The 20,851-nt window shown below is 35.6% G+C and overlaps 1 protein-coding gene across 2 annotated transcripts in view; it reads right to left on the reverse strand.

The window, feature by feature from the left end:
* LOC129751492 (uncharacterized) overlaps window positions 1-20,851 on the reverse strand; it is a 656,753-nt gene that overhangs the window by 197,316 nt on the left and 438,586 nt on the right. For both annotated transcript variants that reach the window (XM_055747028.1, XM_055747029.1), the window contains exon 5: window positions 6,907-6,979. In XM_055747028.1, coding sequence (XP_055603003.1) covers window positions 6,907-6,979 — 73 coding nt within the window. The remainder of the gene's footprint in view (window positions 1-6,906; window positions 6,980-20,851) is intronic.

Consider the following 20,851-nt stretch of genomic DNA (forward strand, 5'->3'; position numbering starts at 1 on the left):
CGCCAAATCCCTTTAGCTGGAAAAGGCTCCCGGTCCAGATGGCATCCCTAACATTGCAGTTTAGGCCACGATTATGGAATTTCCCGAAATGTTTAGATCGTCACTTCAAATTTGTATTGAGGAAAAGATGTTTCCAGAGGTTTGGAAACGGCAGAAGCTGGTCCTGCTGCCCAAACCAGAAAAGCCATTGGGGAACCCATCGGCATACAGGCCAATATGCCTATTGGGAAGGTTCTGGAAAACGTAATCTTGAATCGTATCCAGCGGTACACCGAGAGCGAAGGTGGATTATCCAACAATCAATTCGGCTTTCGGAAAGGGCGATACACAGTCGACGCCATTCGAATTGTCATCGAAACGGCTGATAAAGCCAGATTCAAGAAGAGAAGAGGGGATCGTTTTTTAGCGGTAGTAACACTGGACGTGCGCAACGCCTTCAATAGTGTCAGCTGGGCAGCGATTGCTTCTTCGCTTATGAAAATGAGGATACTCAGGAAATGGATGTTACAGCTAGAGTACCGCAAGGGTCGATAACTACTGGACCCGGTCCTGTAGAATATTACGTACGATGAGGTTCTGACATTGAACCTGCCAGAGGGAGTAAAGTTGGTTGGTTTCGCGGACGACGTCGTGCTACTAGCGACGGGTTACTCAACAGAAATCGTCCAGCTGAGAGCTTCAGAGGCTGTAGAAGCGGTAAAGAGCTGGATGCACTCCAAGAGTTTGCAGTTGGCTCACCACAAAACCGAGATGGTCCTGATATCAAACCTGATTTCACCACAAACAGGCAGGATTGCAGTTGGATCATGCACTATCGAATCAAAGCGTGAGCTTGAATATTTGGGTGGCTCAGCTTTGAAAACCACGTTGAGTACGTATACAAGAAGGCGCAAACAGCAACAGCTTCGGGGATCCGAAGTTGTCAGCGGAGGATAATTTCGAGTGTAGTTCCGTCAATCCTTCGGTATGGAGGGGCGGCCTGGAAATCTGTTCTTAATATCCAGTGTAATCAGCAGAAGCTGAACAGTTTACGGATTATCAGTGCATACCGCACCGTTTCGTCGAAGGCTACATGCGTTGGTTTTGTTGGTGGAGGACTCCTGTTGCTACAAAAATAGAGGCACGCAAAACGTGTGAACACAAGCCAGAGATAGTTCCATGGCCAACTGGCAGCAGCTGTGGGATAGCTCAGAAAGAGCAAGGTGAACCCATCCCAAATATCAAGGAGTGGATGGAGAGAAAGCATGGCGAAGTGGATTTCTACATGACGCAATTCCTGAATGGTCATGGATGCTTCGTGAAGTATCACCACATGTTCGGACATGTGGCCTCGCCGGTCTGCCTAACATGCCGCGACGTGGACGAGACATCCGAACTATTGTCTAAGATTTGAAGAGGAACGTGCCAACATATTCTCCGCCTGCGGACCAGACACGAAAGCGGACAACATTTTGCAGAAGATGTGTGATGACATCAACACATGGCATGCAGTCAGCGATAGGCACGCCCGGATAATGACTGTTTTGCAAAGGAGATGAAGACTGACGCAAATTGCAATCGAAGTAGGATAACGTAACTTAACTTTACTAAGCTTAATAAGCCCGAAGGTATCAAATAAACTACGCTAAACAATCAGCGTAGCCGATCGGAACACCACGTGAAGATGATCTCGGGCAGTCAGGATGATATTTAATTTAAATACGAACATCTAAGCGAGTGTTGCATGAGTAGCGCGTATGCGTGAATTAGACCCCCTTCCGAAGTATTGCCTTAGGGCAGGTACCGGTTTGGGACAAGGACTAAGGCCCCAGATGGAGTTTGGGGCGTATGTTTATACGGATGAGTATATAACGAGTCGACCCATTGGTTCCATGGATACACGGCACTCGACGTGCATTGGGACCGGTTCGTTAAACATTAACACGCATTAACATGCTTGCCGCCTGTGGACCCCATAACATCGTCGTCGTGGTCCGTGGTCCATGGTCGGAAGTTGGCAGTAAAGCATACAAAGATAAGACTTTACCTTCTGTGTATGCCGAGCTGCTTGGTACGTCTATGACGGAGGCTGCGGGGATAAGACAATACAGTAGAAAGAATGATGCTCTTTCGGCGCAAGCATGCAAAGATAAGACTTTACCTTCTACGTATGATGAGCTGCTAGGTACCTCGCGAACGCTGTGTAGGATATCTCCACCACCGCGGAGTATCCGAGGCGAACGCGCTCCCTACGACGAAAGCTGCGGAAATACGACAATACCTTGTCCGCAGTCGATTTCGTAGGGAGAAGAGTATACAAGCCGCGGAATACTCTCGTATAGAGTGACTTCACGTCGTCGGCCGTGGAGTCACTTGAGTCGCTGTAGAATGACGTCTTCGCCGGGAATCTTCCGAGTAGTTTCGTAAAGCCTCGGACGTATGCTGTAAAAGACGCGTGTCTAGGATAAGGTGCTCTCGATCGGCACACGGGCGGGCAAACAGTAGAGGGCCTCGAGCCAAACGAAGCGGAGCCAAGACCTCAAGTCGTTAGAGAAGAGGTCTCTGGTCTCTAGCAGTGGACTCGAACAGAGGCGGAGCGCACCACAGTCGCGGTAAGCGCTCGCATCGAGACGAGCCTCGAGTTACTAGTAAAGGCCGGACCTCAAGTCGTCAGAGGAGAGGTCCTTCTTAGTCTTGAATCGTAACAAGAGGCAGGGTACATGCATATTCTGGAATTTTGACTTGAAACCGAGTAAGCCGATGTGCGCAGAATCGCGGACTTGGTCTCCCATTACGGGTACAGTCATCGTTGCAGGTCCAGATGGAAATTATGGGCAGCGGTCCCAGGTGAACTTTATACCGTCGAGTCGTTAGAGAAGAGGCCTCAGGCCTCAAGTCCTCAGATGGAAAGGTTTGTGTAGTCAACCCAGAGTCTTCACGATAAAAGGTCGGAATTCGAGTCTCAAGAGGAAAAATCATGCCTTTAATCAACAAGAGGAGGGGTATAAGTGCTTACCTCGAGTCAGTCTCGGGTAGCTAGAGGAGAAATCGGGCCTTGAGTCGTGCATAGGAGAAGTTTATATGGGAATCTCGAGTCAATGCAAGGAGATGACGGTTCAGATAAAAATGTGTGTAGGATGCATGTGTAGACAAGTGTAGATGTTGGTGGTTTCATGAAAGTGTCTTATGTTCACGGTCGTAGGTGTAAACGACCACGCTACCGGTATATAGTGGGGGATGCCCATCTTTCCCGAGGGCACTGTTGCTACTATCGTGGTTCATGTAGTCGCCATTTATGCTGCCGGCAGCGTCCTTGCAGCGTTGAAGAGGGATGTGAGTGTACTAAGACTGAAATATGGACCTAAGTATGGTCATCGCGGACTAGAGTACTAGTGGAACTATTATGTTAAGGCATGATCCACTGCGAAGTGGATGTGTGTTCATCGTGGACCTTAAGTCATTATGAGGAGAGATTGGGCCTTGAGGCTTTGAGTTATTATGGGAGTGTTCTGCTTTTGAGAGTAGTGCTCGTTTGTGAGTATTGTTTATGCTAATCCGGATCCTCGTCTAAAGCTTTCATATCTTCTGGAAAACATAAAATGTTAAATAATGAACTTACTCACTTCTGTTCTTTACTTGAATCAGGTCCAAATTTGTTCTCAGCACTCTTAATTTATCGCTTTCATCCTTCGCTGTTTTTCGGATAAGCGTCCGAAAAACCAGCTAAATCAAAAATCATCTTTGCGGAGCTTAATTGTCTTCAATTGCCATCATGAAATTGTGTGTAGTGTTGAATTTCCAAACGTTAAGTTATGTTCGGTGTAATAGAGCATCCGGAAGCTCCCGGAAAAATATAAGCAGAAAGCTGCGAACTTCTTACTTTATCTTTTTCACCAGCATAAATCGGTTATGGTAGAGTTCAGCCTTGATTTAAGATCAGTGGTAATCATTATAAGGTTTAATCAAATTTACCAGCTATTCGGAGAAGAATTAAAAAAAATATATAAATTTCCAGTTTTTTTTTTAAATTGTGCAGTGACACCCATTCTATATTTTATGATCAATATGGGTAAAGTTTTATGCAAAATTCTATGCCAATTCGTTCCATTTTGAGATTCATCAACGAAAAGTACCTTCAGTCTTCAACCTGCTAGGAGCTACCTGCTGGCACGCTTGAATTATCATAATTATCTGGATCAATGGCTCATCAGAGCGTCACAAAATGGCAAAAAATTAAGGTGCAATGCCTAGGCTTGGCTACAAAAACGACGACGAACGGCAATCAATGGCAAATCAGCCGAATCAGTGCACAGGTTGGCAAGGTAAATTGCCAGGCGCGCGTGACGACAGCAAGCAACCGATCTAGAGACCAATCTTGTTGGCTCATTTGTGTCTTCCGCGACGACGACGAAAACGGCCTTGATATTTCAAAAGTTCAACCACGCTCTTTAGCCGATTGCTCATCGTCGTCGTTCCATCTCGAGGAGAATATTACAATTCTAGATCGGAAAGATTTTAGCTTCGTGCGCGACGATCGCACGAAGCTCAGTGATTCTGTTCAGGTTCGGTTGGTGCAGTGGTCGGCAACCTTTTGAGTCAGAAGAGCCAAAAACTTCACATTTCCAAAACTTCAGAGTTTGAAAGAGCCACATTAAAGATTTATTGTTGTCGTTAAAAAAAACAAAATATATGAATAATCAATGAACAAGTTTTACGAAAATAGCTTTAAGATTATCACAGCTTTTTTCTAAATCCTTTGATATCTGTATCTGATAACCGTTAATTACATGGATTCTCTTCTGAATCGTTAATTCTTCTAGCAATTTATATCAGTTTAAATGCGTTGGCGAATATCGGGTCAAAGTTAGAATTCATATCAAGCTTAAATGAGTACTTTGCATGATGTTACAGTGAAAGAGTTGAACATATTGACATAAGCAGAATATTTGTCATTCTTAGGCAAAGAAAAGCTTTCAAAATGATTAATTTTCTTGAAATTATCAAGCATTTCCATGACTTTCCCCAGATTTAGCTAATTCTTTCCAAAATCCAGAAGTATGAAGTCATATTCAGCTGAAATTAATGTAGCCGGAAATTGAATTCTTCAGAAATTATGCTCCTGGTAACTGAATACATGTGTCATTTTAAATTTAGAATTTTCAAAATTCATGACATCAAGCTAACGTGTCTTCGAAATTTTCTGCAACTGGCAAATTCAAACATTTCATTTAATGTTACATGTGATTCTTCAATATTGTGTGTTCGATTGAATAAGAATAGACTTCCAGAATTAAAATTTTCGTTCATTTTCAATGCTGATTTGAGTTTGAAAAGCTGTCAGACTTCAATTTTGATTCTCACTTCTTAGTTTTCGTTTCAAATAAAGAATTATTTAAAAAATTCTTGGTTTTAGAATTTCGTATTTGAATTTCATGTATCTATTCACTTTTTGACACGATATTAATTGTGTAAATGTTCCAGTTTTTAGTTTTCTAAATTATAAACTCAAAACCAGGTAATATCTGGACAAATTCAGCCAAAATCTAGGTACTTTCCATAAAAAGGCAAGAGAAAAGCTGAAAAATAAACACGCAAAAAATTATTTTTACCAAGCCATATCAGTGGCGTGAAAAACTTATCTCACAATTGAAAAAAATGCATGCGAATTTATTTCGTTAAAACAAGTGAAAAATTTGAAATTCCGTGAAAATTGGGAATAATTTGGGAGAAAACCGGGCATCAAAGCTTTTAATAATTTTGAACATGGTTGATTAATTTAAATACGATTTTTGAAATTTCAACTGAAAATTCTTCATAGAGATTGCAAGTGCTTATATAAAATTTTATGAGGGTTACGTTGTTTAATAGCAAAACGAACTACTTTTTGTAAATGATAATGACAATAGACACGCGTTTTGGAAATAAATAATTTGAATTTAGTTTTGATGTTTAAAAACAACAGTTATGTTTTGCATTTATGGTTATTGCATTTTGATAAAATAAACCTTGATCTCTAGGCTTATACTTCAAAAAACAGAGAAAACCAAATATGTAAAATTAGGATTCATAAAATCCAATTTTTCCATTTTGTCCTATCCGCTTGTTCCTCCAGCAGATGCAATTCAAAAAAAATTGTTTTCACCTATGGAAACTCATGTGCCAAGTCACAGGACTGAATTATCGGTTTAGCACCATTTTTTAATATTTTATTCAAAAATAAGTATAATATTTGCGCAGTGAGTTAAAGAGCCGCAGCTTGGTATCCAAAGAGCCGCATGCGGCTCGCGAGCCGCTGGTTGCCGACCTATGGGTTGGTGGTAAATCACTTTCAGTTCAACTTAACATCTACAGCAACAGAACAGTGTTGTCGATGGATCTTCACTCGTGATTTATTATTTCCTCCCTCGGCCCGGCCAGACGTTTATTGCTGCCGAGACAAGATCGCGAATCTAGATGGATCACCGCGTGCTGAATTGCTTCATTAGAATGGCTTTGAGCGAGCAGCCTGTCGTAAACCGTCATCGGCTGGTCATCCGATCTAAATACATTTGTGCTGATCGCGATCTCTTTGTGCTTTTTACAATGTGCGTTCTAATGCGCGCGCAGTCTGACAAAAGCCGAAGACGGGTTGATGCTTAGTCAATTTCCGATGACGCCACACTCTGACTGAGAGCATCACTTCCTTCGTTGAGGTGAGAGGGAAAGGCCGAATGGGGGCTCGGCCTTGATCTTAATCTGACTGACTGACTGGGATGCTGATGGCTGCTCAGCCTATCTACAGTGATTGTGAATTGTGAACGAGTATGGTGATTGTTGATTTCTTACTCGATCGAAAGTTGCGCAAGTGGTGTGAACTCTCTGCATCAGCTGAGGTCACTCAAGATGGGTAAAAATTAAACAAATAACAGAAAAAACCAACGATCTTACCTGTCCGATGTGTCTTTTGACTTCCTCGGTTTTGTGATCTCGCATCGGATTGTCGAAGCCGCACAGGCCAATTCTGAAAAAGAACATAAGAAAAAAAAAGAATTTTAGTTTGCACACATAAGAATCAAGAGTAGCTTTTCTTTGGAGCTGATGATGAGGCGAATTCTTCACCGTTGCAAGATGAATTGATTTTCTTTTCTTCGCTCATGATGTCTGGCCCAAGAGGATTAAATCGATCCATTTAGGTCAGCACAATAATGATGATTGAAGAAGATCTTTCATGCTGGGGAAGGATTTTTTTTTGGTTTGCACATTTGCAGTGCAATGAATGACGGTTCGAAAATTCTTACGTCAAGATTGCATCGCTTCCAGATGAATTTCGTGTTCTTTAGAATGAAGTTAATGCATATACATTTATTGACGATGATTTTAATACAATAATCCATCAAAGAGGGGATCAAAGATTTTCAATTCAGCACGAAGGATGAACCAATGATTCTCTGGATTCGAAAGTGTACATAAATATTGGTAGTGCCAATATCATTTGAATCACCGCAATCCAAAATCTTAAAATTTTTAGACTCTCAAAATCTTAGAATCACAAAGTCTTTGCTTATTATTTTGAAATCTCAAAATCACCGAATCTCGCTTTATATCATCTTCGAATCATAGAATTACTTTAAGTCAGAGTCTTGAAATTTCAGAAAGACAAACTCAAAGTTTTCAACAATATCAGCACCTCAGAACTTCAAAATCATCGAAAGCTCTGCGTCTTTTACAATCTCGAAATAACAGAAAACCAGATTCTAAGAAAAAATGGACAAAATGGACAAAATGGACAAAATTGACAAAATTGACAAAATTGACAAAATTGACAAAATTGATAAAATTGTCAAAATTGACAAAATTGACAAAATTGACAAAATTGACAAAATTGACAAAATTGACAAAATTGACCAAATTGACAAAATTGACAAAATTGACAAAATTGACAAAATTGACAAAATTGACAAAATTGACAAAATTGACAAAATTGACAAAATTGACAAAATTGACAAAATTGACAAAATTGACAAAATTGACAAAATTGACAAATTTTACAAAATGGATAAAAAGGACAAAATTGACAAAATTGACAAAATTGACAAAATTGACAAAATTGACAAAATTGACAAAATTGACAAAATTGACAAAATTGACAAAATTGACAAAATTGACAAAATTGACAAAATTGACAAAATTGACAAAATTGACAAAATTGACAAAATTGACAAAATTGACAAAATTGACAAAATTGACAAAATTGACAAAATTGACAAAATTGACAAAATTGACAAAATTGACAAAATTGACAAAATTGACAAAATTGACAAAATTGACAAAATTGACAAAATTGACAAAATTGACAAAATTGACAAAATTGACAAAATTGACAAAATTGACAAAATTGACAAAATTGACAAAATTGACAAAATTGACAAAATTGACAAAATTGACAAAATTGACAAAATTGACAAAATTGACAAAATTGACAAAATTGACAAAATTGACAAAATTGACAAAATTGACAAAATTGACAAAATTGACAAAATTGACAAAATTGACAAAATTGACAAAATTGACAAAATTGACAAAATTGACAAAATTGACAAAATTGACAAAATTGACAAAATTGACAAAATTGACAAAATTGACAAAATTGACAAAATTGACAAAATTGACAAAATTGACAAAATTGACAAAATTGACAAAATTGACAAAATTGACAAAATTGACAAAATTGCCAAAATCGACAAAATTGACAAAATTGACAAAATTGACAAAATTGACAAAATGGACAAAATTGACAAAATTGACAAAATTGACAAAATTGACAAAATTGACAAAATTGACAAAATTGACAAAATTGACAAAATTGACAAAATTGACAAAATTGACAAAATTGACAAAATTGACAAAATTGACAAAATTGACAAAATTGACAAAATTGACAAAATTGACAAAATTGACAAAATTGACAAAATTGACAAAATTGACAAAATTGACAAAATTGACAAAATTGACAAAATTGACAAAATTGACAAAATTGACAAAATTGACAAAATTGACAAAATTGACAAAATTGACCAAATTGACAAAATCGACAAAATTGACAAAATTGACAAAATTGACAAAATTGACAAAATTGACAAAATTGATAAAATTGACAAAATTGACAAATTTGACAAAATTGACAAAATTGACAAAATTGACAAAATTGACAAAATTGACAAAATTGACAAAATTGACAAAATTGACAAAATTGACAAAATTGACAAAATTGACAAAATTGACAAAACTGACAAAATTGACAAAATTGACAAAATTGACAAAATTGACAAAATTGACAAAATTGACAAAATTGACAAAATTGACAAAATTGACAAAATTGACAAAATTGACAAAATTGACAAAATTGACAAAATTGACAAAATTGACAAAAATGACAAAATTGACAAAATTGACAAAATTGACAAAATTGACAAAATTGACAAAATTGACAAAATTGACAAAATTGACAAAATTGACAAAATTGACAAAATTGACAAAATTGACAAAATTGACAAAATTGACAAAATTGACAAAATTGACAAAATTGAGAAAATTGACAAAATTGACAAAATTGACAAAATTGACAAAATTGACAAAATTGACAAAATTGACAAAATTGACAAAATTGACAAAATTGAAAAAATTGACAAAAGTGACAAAATTTACAAATTTGACAAAATTGACAAAATTGACCAAATTGACAAAATTGACAAAAAAGACAAAATTGACAAAATTGACAAAATTGACAAAAGTGACAAAATTGACAAAATTGACAAAATTGACAAAATTGACAAAATTGACAAAATTGACAAAATTGACAAAATTGACAAAATTGACAAAATTGACAAAATTGACAAAATTGACAAAATTGACAAAATTGTCATAATTGCCAAAATTGACAAAATTGACAAAATTGACAAAATTGACAAAATTGACAAAATTGACAAAATTGACAAAATCGACATAATTAACAAAATTGACAAATTTGACAAATTTGACAAAATTGACAAAATTGACAAAATTGACAAAATTGACAAAATTGACAAAATTGACAAAATTGACAAAATTGACAAAATTGACAAAATTGACAAAATTGACAAAATTGACAAAATTGACAAAATTGACAAAATTGACAAAATTGACAAAATTGACAAAATTGACAAAATTGACAAAATTGGCAAAATTGACAAAATTGACAAAATTGACAAAATTGACAAAATTGACAAAATTGACAAAATTGACAAAATTGACAAAATTTACAATTGTCATTTTTGTCATTTTTGTCATTTTTGTCATTTTTGTCATTTTTGTCATTTTTGTCATTTTTGTCATTTTTGTCATTTTTGTCATTTTTGTCATTTTTGTCATTTTTGTCATTTTTGTCATTTTTGTCATTTTTGTCATTTTTGTCATTTTTGTCATTTTTGTCATTTTTGTCATTTTTGTCATTTTTGTCATTTTTGTCATTTTTGTCATTTTTGTCATTTTTGTCATTTTTGTCATTTTTGTCATTTTTGTCATTTTTGTCAGTTTTGTAATTTTTGTAATTTTCTTAATTTTTGTTATTATTGTAATTTAAATCACGGCTTCCTTCTGCGTCAGATATCCGAAACTGACGCCAACTCTCATAACAGCTCACACCTTCACTTAATGAGCAAAACTGCATCTGGCTGGCGTCGCGTCGTCGTCGGTTGACTCCAAAGACCGTATTTATTCTAAGTACTCTTGGCTAAGCGGTGTCAGATAACTGACTTCGTACAGCTATATTCGTAAATGAAATTTTTAATAGGCTAATGTGCCTCTTTTCGAATCTACTTGCATGTGAACGCCCGGCAAGAGGGCAGTCATATGAGCCAAAAAAAAACTAACCCAACCCTATTTTACTTAACTTCTCGGGGGAAAAAAATAACACAACATAACGCAACCATGCACTTGGATTCCATATTTATACTACAAGTCGCGCCGTTTGCGTTCTACCGTTTCACTGTTTAAAGCTAGCTTTGTGAAAGTGAAATACCGCTTTGAGACACCCAACCTGGACATGAATATTAATTTGTTCCCTTGACGGGCGCGCGCTTCACCTTGCGCGCACCACCAGTTGCAACTCGTGAGGCGTACGTTGTGCGCGCGCGTGCACTGCGCACACGCTGCTGCAATAACAGTTTTCATTCGACTGACCACCACCCCCGATTCCCTTGCATCTTAAAATCCAAACTAGCAAAAAGCGATCGCCCCTTTTCGGCTTTAATGTGCTCTTAATCCCGTTCTAGCCTCAACCTTTCGAAGGGGTCTCTCTCTATCTCGAGGGTCGGACGGATTACACAAAAAAAACTGTCATCGGTCATGGCCCCTTCCCCTTAGCTTGATCCTAATTTGGTTGCGATCCATATTACCCTCTTGAAGCCCATGAATATCTATGATTCATTCGGAAACTATTTGTGTTCAATTGCGAAATGTGCATGCGCGAGGTTCTTAGTCGTCGGTCTTTTTTTTTTTGGGGTCCAGAAAAGTGAATGGTCCCGCGCATAATTGTTGCGCGCACTGTTGATCATTTAATGCGGGTGTAATGGAACACTATATGGAGTAGGTACCGTATCGAGAGCGGTTGTTCCGAATGAAGTGACTTGTCACTAATGCCCACCCGAATGAACGGACGATGAGGGTGTGTTTGGATTGGATTGCTTCATACTGACATGCGAGGGGAGGCCTTAGAGGGCATATGTATTCAATTGTGGAAAATGAAACAGTATTGCACCGAAAAAAGGTTTCCTTCGGGCGACATCTACCTTATGAAATTTTGCAATGATTTCTTCTGTACACCTAAACAAGAGGTTGCAAAATTTCATTTGAGAAACGTTTTATTTGGTGTATTTCAGGTATATGCAATGCGGTTGCGCTCGCCGGACAATGCCAGTTATAAGAAAACTTGTTAACACCAGTCCGGCATATAATTTTGTGCCAATAATTCTACCAGAGGAAGTTCAGTATTGGAGTATATTCTAGTGGTGGACCTAGTGAATCCCATCAAATCAACTGTTCAGTGGTTTCAAAATGAATTCATAGAACTTCAGTTCAGTATTGAAAAAGATTTGATTCGGATTCTGGATTGCGAAATTGTTTTACAATGTTCATATTGAATTTGAATTTTAAATTGTTTGCAAATAATATCATTGTTTTGCAAGATTTTACTACCGCGTGTTTTAGAATTTGAATTTTCTGAAACATTTCGATACTAAAATGATTTCCGATAATTTGTTACATTGTGTTGCTGTTGTTTGTTTGTAAATATAATTTAAAACATTCAACAAACTTGTATGGTTTGTGACACTCATTCAGTTAGACTATGCAGATGTGGCCACAGAATTATAGTAGAGTCCTAGAGCCTGGACAACGAAAAACTCCTAAAAGAAGATAATATTTCCTCTCAGGTTCCTAGCTTAATTATGCTGCACAGAAATTTTGTTTGACTATGACGTGTCACTGAAACTGCAACCTTTAAAATAAATCAACCTGTAATTAACAAAACCTGTAATTATAAATTGTTTTCCTTGAAAGTTAACGAAGATTAATTTATTATCACAGCAAATGTCCTGTAAAAAAGTTGTACACTGAAAATTAAATGTCACGTAATTAGTTTTTCGAGAAGTAAAATAAACGGTAAAATAAACGGTAAAATAACGGTAAATGTCCTACTCCTTTTTGTTACAGGACGTTTGCGTAATTTTACAGGAAATAAGTTTTTGCTGTGTGTGCCGAGCCAAAATGGTGCTTCGGACAACACCTTCTCTCTTTCTCTATACTAAGGTTGCCAGATTGCCCGGTTTTCCGGGTTTGCCCAGATATTTAATACAAAAATTGGGAACAGTTCGGCCCAGCCTGGTTGTTCAGATTTAATTGAAAAATTACTGGATTTTGCCCGGATTTATTCACTTTATCAAATGAAAAAAAAAAAAAAAAACAAATTGTTTTGTAAATTGTTTTTATCCATGCCATCATAACTTAATTTTCGAGCATATTTTATAAAAATGATCATGGTAGGTTTTTCGGAAATCTTGAATACGATTTGAAATCTGTCGATGAGTTTGAATGGATTTTTTTAAATCATTTTCCTGATTTTGGTCGAGTAGTTTTTGTGTTTTTTACCCAAATTTGCCCAGATATTTTTGGTCGTCAACTTTAAAATCAAATGCCCGGATTTTGCCAGGTTTTTGTATGAAATTGCCTGGATACGTACTGATCAAATTCTGGCAACCTTTTTCTACACTGCATTTAGAAGTACTTCCGGTCAATTGATCAATTCCTACAAAAATTCATGAGTATTGCACTTGATACTGGATCATGTTTCGGGTCAGGATACTTATCAGTATAAGTTTCAGTAGAAGAAACAGGATCAGAGTCAGTTCTAAGATCATATCTCGAGCAGTTAAGAATCAGACTCAATTAGGATCAGATCAGGGTCTAGAACAAGATCAGGTCCTGGATCAGAACCTAGATCTAAATAAGGATCAGAATCAAGATTAGGCTCAAGATCATAACCGAATCAAGCTTCGGATTCGAACTATTATGAGTAGTTATCAAGTTCTCGAACAGGATCAGGATAAGTATCAGGTACCAGATCAGCATCAGTTTTGGAATCACGATCAGGTTTCGCATCAAGACCAGTTTTCGAGATTAAGGTTTCATTTTAATTTGGAAATTCTGAGTCTAAATAAGGATGAGATTTAGGATTCGAGGAAGAATGACCTTAACGGGTTAAAGTTAAACTCCTATCAAAAAGAAAAAAAAAGATTTAGGCTTCAAAATAAACTCAGGAAGTATCAAGACCCGGTTACAAATCAGAAATTGAATAAGTTTAAGGATCGCAATAATGGTCAGGATCAGATTCATGTCACACATCAGAATCAATATCATCAGCAGGATTACAATTAGAATTAAGATCATTATCTTGATCAGAATTAGAATAAAAATAATAATCCGGATCAGATTAGGATCAAGATCAAAGTCTCGATCGGGATCAAAGGACAGGCTCATGCTTATGCTCCGATCATCAATTTGACCCATTTTCATGAAATATTTTTCAACACAAATCACCCTAACAAATTTAAAAGAAAAAACTATTGACAAAAGACATATTATCGTAATTAGCTTAGCTTAGCTTGATTGACTACTTACATCCACCTTATTTATATCGTCAAATCCGAAATGCTTTTCTAAGATAAAGATGTTTGATCAGAAACTTGATTGATGAAAATTTGTGAAAAGCTGAATTGAGTATTGTAATGAGGGATTAGCGGTAAAGTTCCAAGAACAATAAACTATGGAACTTTGAATTCCACTAGTTAATAGATACATAGGTTGTAAAAATAGAGAAAAGGTTGAAAGAAACAAATTTGTGCTTTAGAAACAAAGCCACTGTTGCATCCTAGCAAGAATTTTTTTATTTGGAAGAGTGGGTTCATGGATAGGATCTGGAAACACTTTTGACAAGTGTTTTGACAAGTGTATTGAGTCAGATCGACTGTTTGACTTGTCCATATTATATCTTACACTGTTGCCTTACAAAATTTCTAGGAATCAATGGTGGTAGCATTACAATTTTTTTATTCATATTGAATGAAACACAAGTGGATTTTATATGTATAGATTAAGGTTGCCAGATTGCCCGGAGATTTAATATTAAATTTGGGAACTGTCCAGCTCGACCCGGTTGCCTAGATTTCATTGAAAAATGCTCGGATTTTGCCCGGATTTATTCACTTTATTTACCAAATAATACAAACAAAAAAAAATTTATTGTACTATCAAAATTTTATGAGCAAAATTTTCAAAAATAATCATGAAAGGTTTTTTGGATTCAAATGGATAATAAATTTGTCGATGAGTTTTGATGGAAAAAAGTTTTTTTTTCAATTTCTTCTAGATTTTTGTTGAGTAATTTATGGAATTTGGCCAGACATTCCCCGAATTTTTGGTAGTGAATTTGAAATCAAATGCCCACATTTTGCCAAGTATTTATATAAAATTTCCCGGATTTATCCGAGCCGGAGTGCTAAAAAAATTATGACAACCTTAGTACAGATGAATTTTTTTAGCTGTTTTTTTTATTTTTTAAATTACCAAAGTTGTTCAAATAGAAAAAAGTTTAGATTTTTTTTTATTAATTCTCATGAGTGCAAGAACGAATGCATTATGAATTTCATTTTTATCAACCCAAAATCAAAATTTAGTTTAATATTTTATCTTTTTTTGCCTTTCTTACAGAAAGGTATAGTTATCGGTCGATTTGGGAGATCCTTAATTATGGGTCTTAGATATACCTTTATAGGTACCTATCGAATCAGCTCGACGAGTTCAGACGATGTCAGTGTATTTGTGTGTGCTGGTGTGATTTTTTGTAAACTTTGTCACGACGTTTTTGCGAAACTGGGAAGTACAATAAAAATGATTTTTGTCTTAAAAAATTAGATTTTTTTCCCTCTTCAATGTATAAAAGAAAGAAAAAAAAACAAAATAGTTTGAAAAATAAAATTTCATAGTAATTATCATCAAATCATCACTCCAAAAACGTGTCAATATGGATGGCTAGCCACAACCAGCAATCACTAAACTCAAGATTATCGTATATATGACGTCAAATTATACGTGACGTCATAGATACGCGCTTGCTATCTAAAAGTATGGACCTGTCGATGTGTGGAAGGGAGAACTGAGAGGCTTCACTCCCACACAGGATTTGATGTCATCCTGACAGAAACCGTATGGGAGGAAGAAGACAGTTAAAATTTTCCCGGCCAATGATTTTTTTTAACTTTTATGGATCAGTTTGATACCAATCCATTACAAAAATTTCCGAACCGAAGCCCCGAATTTGAATCATTAAAATGGTTTTCACCAAGGGGTACTACCCCGAAATTGATGAAGTCGTTGATGAGTACGTCATGCCCACACTGCATGGTACGGAAGCGATAGTAACTTCGCCCAACATTATATTCAGGCACAGATTGCTCTGAGAAGGGGAAAACAACACGGGTACGCGGACGATGTATGTCCTCTCATCTTCTCACATGCCGTTCGTGCTTACGAAGCTTTTTCTTAAGCAGCAACGACAGGAGAGTATTTCGCCCGTGGAAGCAAATTAAATCTAATAAGACAAATGCTACTGAATCCTCTCGAGCTTTAAGCTCTCGGGCTTGTTTTTTTGTTCCCTTTTCTCTTCCTCTCTTCAGATCTAACGTTGCGTTGTTGTTGTTGGGGTTGGTGTCTTGCAAAAACGATGACTGCTTGGAGGTCGATCTGAACTTTCACTTGCTGAAGCCAATGGAAGATGACAACCAAACAGTAGCGCCACCAAGCCCTCCATAGTAGAGTTTGAAGCATTTGGGATTTTTTTTTTGGAACATGCATATAAAGCTAAAAAGCTAATAATCATTATTGACAAAGTTGAAGAAACAGAAAAAAACATTTTCGCCAGGTTGACCAAATACAAAAATGACAAAATCGACAAAATTGAAAAAATTGACTGAATAGACCAATTTGACAAAATTGACGAAATTGACAAACTTGACATAATTCATTGATTTGACAAAATTCACTTAGTTGAAAAAATCATAAAATTTGATGAAATTTATAAAATTGACAAAATCGAGAAAATTGGTCGATAAAATTCACTGAATTGACAAGATGACAAAATTAACAAAATTGAAAAAATTGACAAAATTGACAAAATTGACAAAATTGACAAAATTGACAAAAATTGACAAAAATTGACAAAATTGACAAAATTGACAAAATTGACAAAATTGACAAAATTGACAAAATTGACAAAATTGACAAAATTGACAAAATTGACAAAATTGACCAAATCGACCAAATTGACAAACTTGGCTTAATTCATTGATTTGACAAAATTCACTTAGCTGAAAAAATCATAACAATTGATAATATTTATATAATTGAAAAAATCGAGAAAATTGGCAGAGTTGACAAAATTGACGATGAAAAAATCGATAAAATTCACTGAATTGACAAAATTGACAAGATTGATAAAACTGACAAAAATCGACAAAATTGACAAAATTGACCAAAACGACCAAATTGTCAAAATTCACAAAATTGACAAAGACAAAATCGACAAAATTCACTTAATTTAAAAAATTGACAAAATTGACTGGCGAAATTTACAAAATTGACCCAATTGACCAAATTGACAAAATTGACAAGATTGACAAATTGACAAAATTGACAAACTTGACAAAATCGAAGAAAATTGACAAAATTGAGAAAATTGGCCGAATTGACAATGACAAAATCGACAAAATGCACTTAATTGACAAAGCTGACAAAATTGACAAGATTGACAAATTTGAAAAAATTGACAAAATCATGAAAATTGTTAAAATCGACAAAATCTAGAAAATTGGTTAAATTGACAAAATTTACTTACTAACAATGCTGACAAAATCATGAAAATTGATAATATGTTATTTATATGAAATTTATGATTATATAAAAATTTTTTTATCCTAATAAAAACTTTGAATCTTTATTTCCTAAATTCATTTTGGATTTATTGCGTATGAAATTCATTAATCATAATTCATAATTCATTTTGTTTTATATGTACCCAAATATAATTTACAGGCTGTAAGAAAGGCTACAATCCACTGTCAAGTGTATTAAATCGGGTTTTTTGTTTATCAACTTGTATTTTTCCTAAATTCAGACTAGAAACAATGTAGTAAATCTCAGCTTCTTATTTTTAATTCATTCAGTGCAAACCAATTAGAAATGGACTAATGCCTAGTGAAGAAAATGGGTTGAACCATGGTTTATGTCAAGTTCTACATATGAATGTGTCATCCACAAAAAATACTGAATAATTCTAGTACATCTCTTCCATTACACAACTTCCATTACACAACTTCCATTAGGGTAAATGTACCCGAACTTGGCCCCTAAGGCATGGTTGACTATATTTCCCATGATTGTAGTCTTCCTGTAATATGTACCTTCAAAAGTCCTTCGACAAATATGATTGCTTACTAGCCTGAAATGTAGTAAAAATATGTCCTTGCTTTAAAGCGGTGGATAATTTGATATAAACCTGATCAAACTATTGATTGAAATGCTCCTTATTGTGGCCCCCGTTCCGAATTGTGGCCCTTTATGAGTTCCTTAAATTGGCCGCCTCTAGAAGAAATTTGCCTCACTAATACAACAACAGCTCCCACGAATTCGTTGATAATAAAGCTTAGTTCTTTTAGAAATGGGACACTTTCTTTCGCTAATAACTCGTTAACTGATAATTGGACATTCAAAATTTTGACAGCATTTTGTTGCCTGTAAAAAGTACTATTGGACCTATTTTTTTCAAAATTTAAAGTTTACGTGTTATTGAGATATTTACAATGCAAGAGAAAGAGAAAAAAATAATTTTGCACAGTTTCTTTCGAAATCCATCATTATCAAATTGATAGCTGACGAAACCGTTGATTATTCAAAGAATAACTGTGTGTAAGTGGTGGAAAAGTATGCAAATACTGTCAAAAATGTCTCCAAAGTTCAAATCATGCATTGGAGTGAAGCACATGATCAGCAACTACGATTAAGGGTCATCAAGGAAGTCATGTCTCATACCAGAATTTTTATTTTTAAGTAAGCGAAAAACTAAGTGTAGATCGCTGAAATGTCCAACAATTTTTTCTCTGAAAAGCTGAAAGTGTTGCCTAGTAATGAGTGATTCAAACCTTACCTTGAACAACGATTTTTTGCTAGTTCCAGAGCTCGTAAGCTGTAAAGCCAGTACCGAGGCTAAGGGACAGATGATTTCTGATGAACGACAAAACCTATGAAATACCATATTTTAAACAAATTCCAGCGTTTGAATCCTTTACCAAGCCTGCTCGTGCAAGGTCCCGGGTATTTTAAAGTATGTATTTCCATGTTTTTTCTGTATAAAATATAATGATTTGTCAAAATTCTGCTCCTGTGGAAAAAAACTACAATTTTTAAAACGAAAATTTTTATTTTTGCTGTTTTTAAAAGCCTAAAAAGAGTAATCTTGTTTGTACCCTTCGCAACCTACGATCTATACTACCCGATTATACTTTAAGTTCAATCTCATGATGGTTTGACTTCGTTATTGTTAGATTTTGCCAGCAGAAATTCCATTAAAAACGCTCGAAAAGTGGCTCAAAAATAATGAAATTTGTTAATTCCGAAACAGCTGTATCCACTAAATTGCCCTCAGTTTCTTTTAAAAGAGAAGTAATGGACCAAAAAGTAGCGGAAATTGAAGGAGGAGGATGTAGCCACCTAAAATACAAATTAGGCGAAGTTTAAGTTTGAAAATCTGATCGATTTCATGACTGAAAAAAGTGTGCGCCGGCCGATGGGAGGTACAAGGAATAAAGTAGATTTTTTTCTTACAAAAAACGATAAATATTTTTTTTCAAATTTTTTCATGAATTATCATAAAATTATCTTCATTTCCTTCATAGAAAGCATTTAGATCAAACGAATGGTTTCTGAGATACACGCATTCCTAACTGTCCCATTTCTAAAAGAACTAAGCTTTATCCTGGAAGGAAGCACAACAATGTTATGTGTTGTTTTCAAATAGTCGAAAGTACGAAATGTCAACCATTTTTTAGAATTGATATTTGCGTGCAGAATTATAATCTTACGTAAAAAAGTTTCATTTGTTTGTTTCAGTTTTTGGTGTGTTTAAAATTTCTATTATCAGAATGACAATCTAGAACAAATAGGTTCCAAAATATTGCATTGGTTAACATAAATATGTTTATTGACCGAGCAAACAAATCGTTTGTTCAATTTTTTAAAATCAAATCATGATAGATCTGTTTCCATTGAAGTTAACAGGTTAACATAAGATAGTAAATGTTCAAATTTCTTTTTCATTCCACTCCCTTAAAAGGAGGATCGACATTTTAAAAATCATTATGACCGAGGCAAGAAACAAACTAAAGCTTAAACTAAAGTAAGCGAACGATTCTTTGAATCATACCTACATATTTAAAGTGTCGCCCCTAGGAATTTTCTAGCAATCGTTTGCGTACACCCGGAAAGCAAAACAAGACAAACTATCGCTCACTCCAGCCAGCCTGATAGAAATAGATTGCATCTCACTCGTTCGTTTGGGGACTATAGCCAATGAAAGCGAACAACAAATTTACAAGCTGGGTGAAATTCAAGCTGCATCCCGCTCGCACTCATGCAAAATCATCATCCAAACTCGGCAGCGCTTCCTTCACATATTCCTTTCCTACGGAAAACAAACGTCGTCACCTCTGCTGATGCACAGTGATCCATAATATAAAACAAACTTGGTCAAAATATTATTTTTGATTTCACATGAAATTGAAAACAATAAAATTTAGCTCTTAATAACATAATTTTTCAACATTGTAATGCAACTACACCCATAGAAGAGGTTGCAAAAATCCAATGCCTATTTAGCACATCTCTGTGCCGATAATACGCTGAAATGTGCACTGTGCCGAAGATGATATGTTTGAAAAACCGTAACTGGCATAAGGACTCGCCTCCCAACTAAAATGATGCATGACCACTACATTCAAGCAAAACAAGAAAAACATTTCATGGGATTTCGTTCCTATTGGATAATTCATCCCAGAAACAAGAAAATAAAATTATAAACCACAGCGCCCGTAGGGAGAATCGAACTCAAATCACTAACCAAATGGTCTTGCCAGACTGACATCTTAACCAGTGTACTATTTGAGCTTCATGCAGGAAGAGGGATATTTGTCATAGGCATTCTGCCACCGATCAATCACAAAAGAAACGCACGACAGTGGCTTCCCGGCGTTTG

The sequence above is a fragment of the Uranotaenia lowii genome, chromosome 3 (genome assembly GCF_029784155.1).
Source record: "Uranotaenia lowii strain MFRU-FL chromosome 3, ASM2978415v1, whole genome shotgun sequence".
Taxonomy (NCBI): domain Eukaryota; kingdom Metazoa; phylum Arthropoda; class Insecta; order Diptera; family Culicidae; genus Uranotaenia; species Uranotaenia lowii.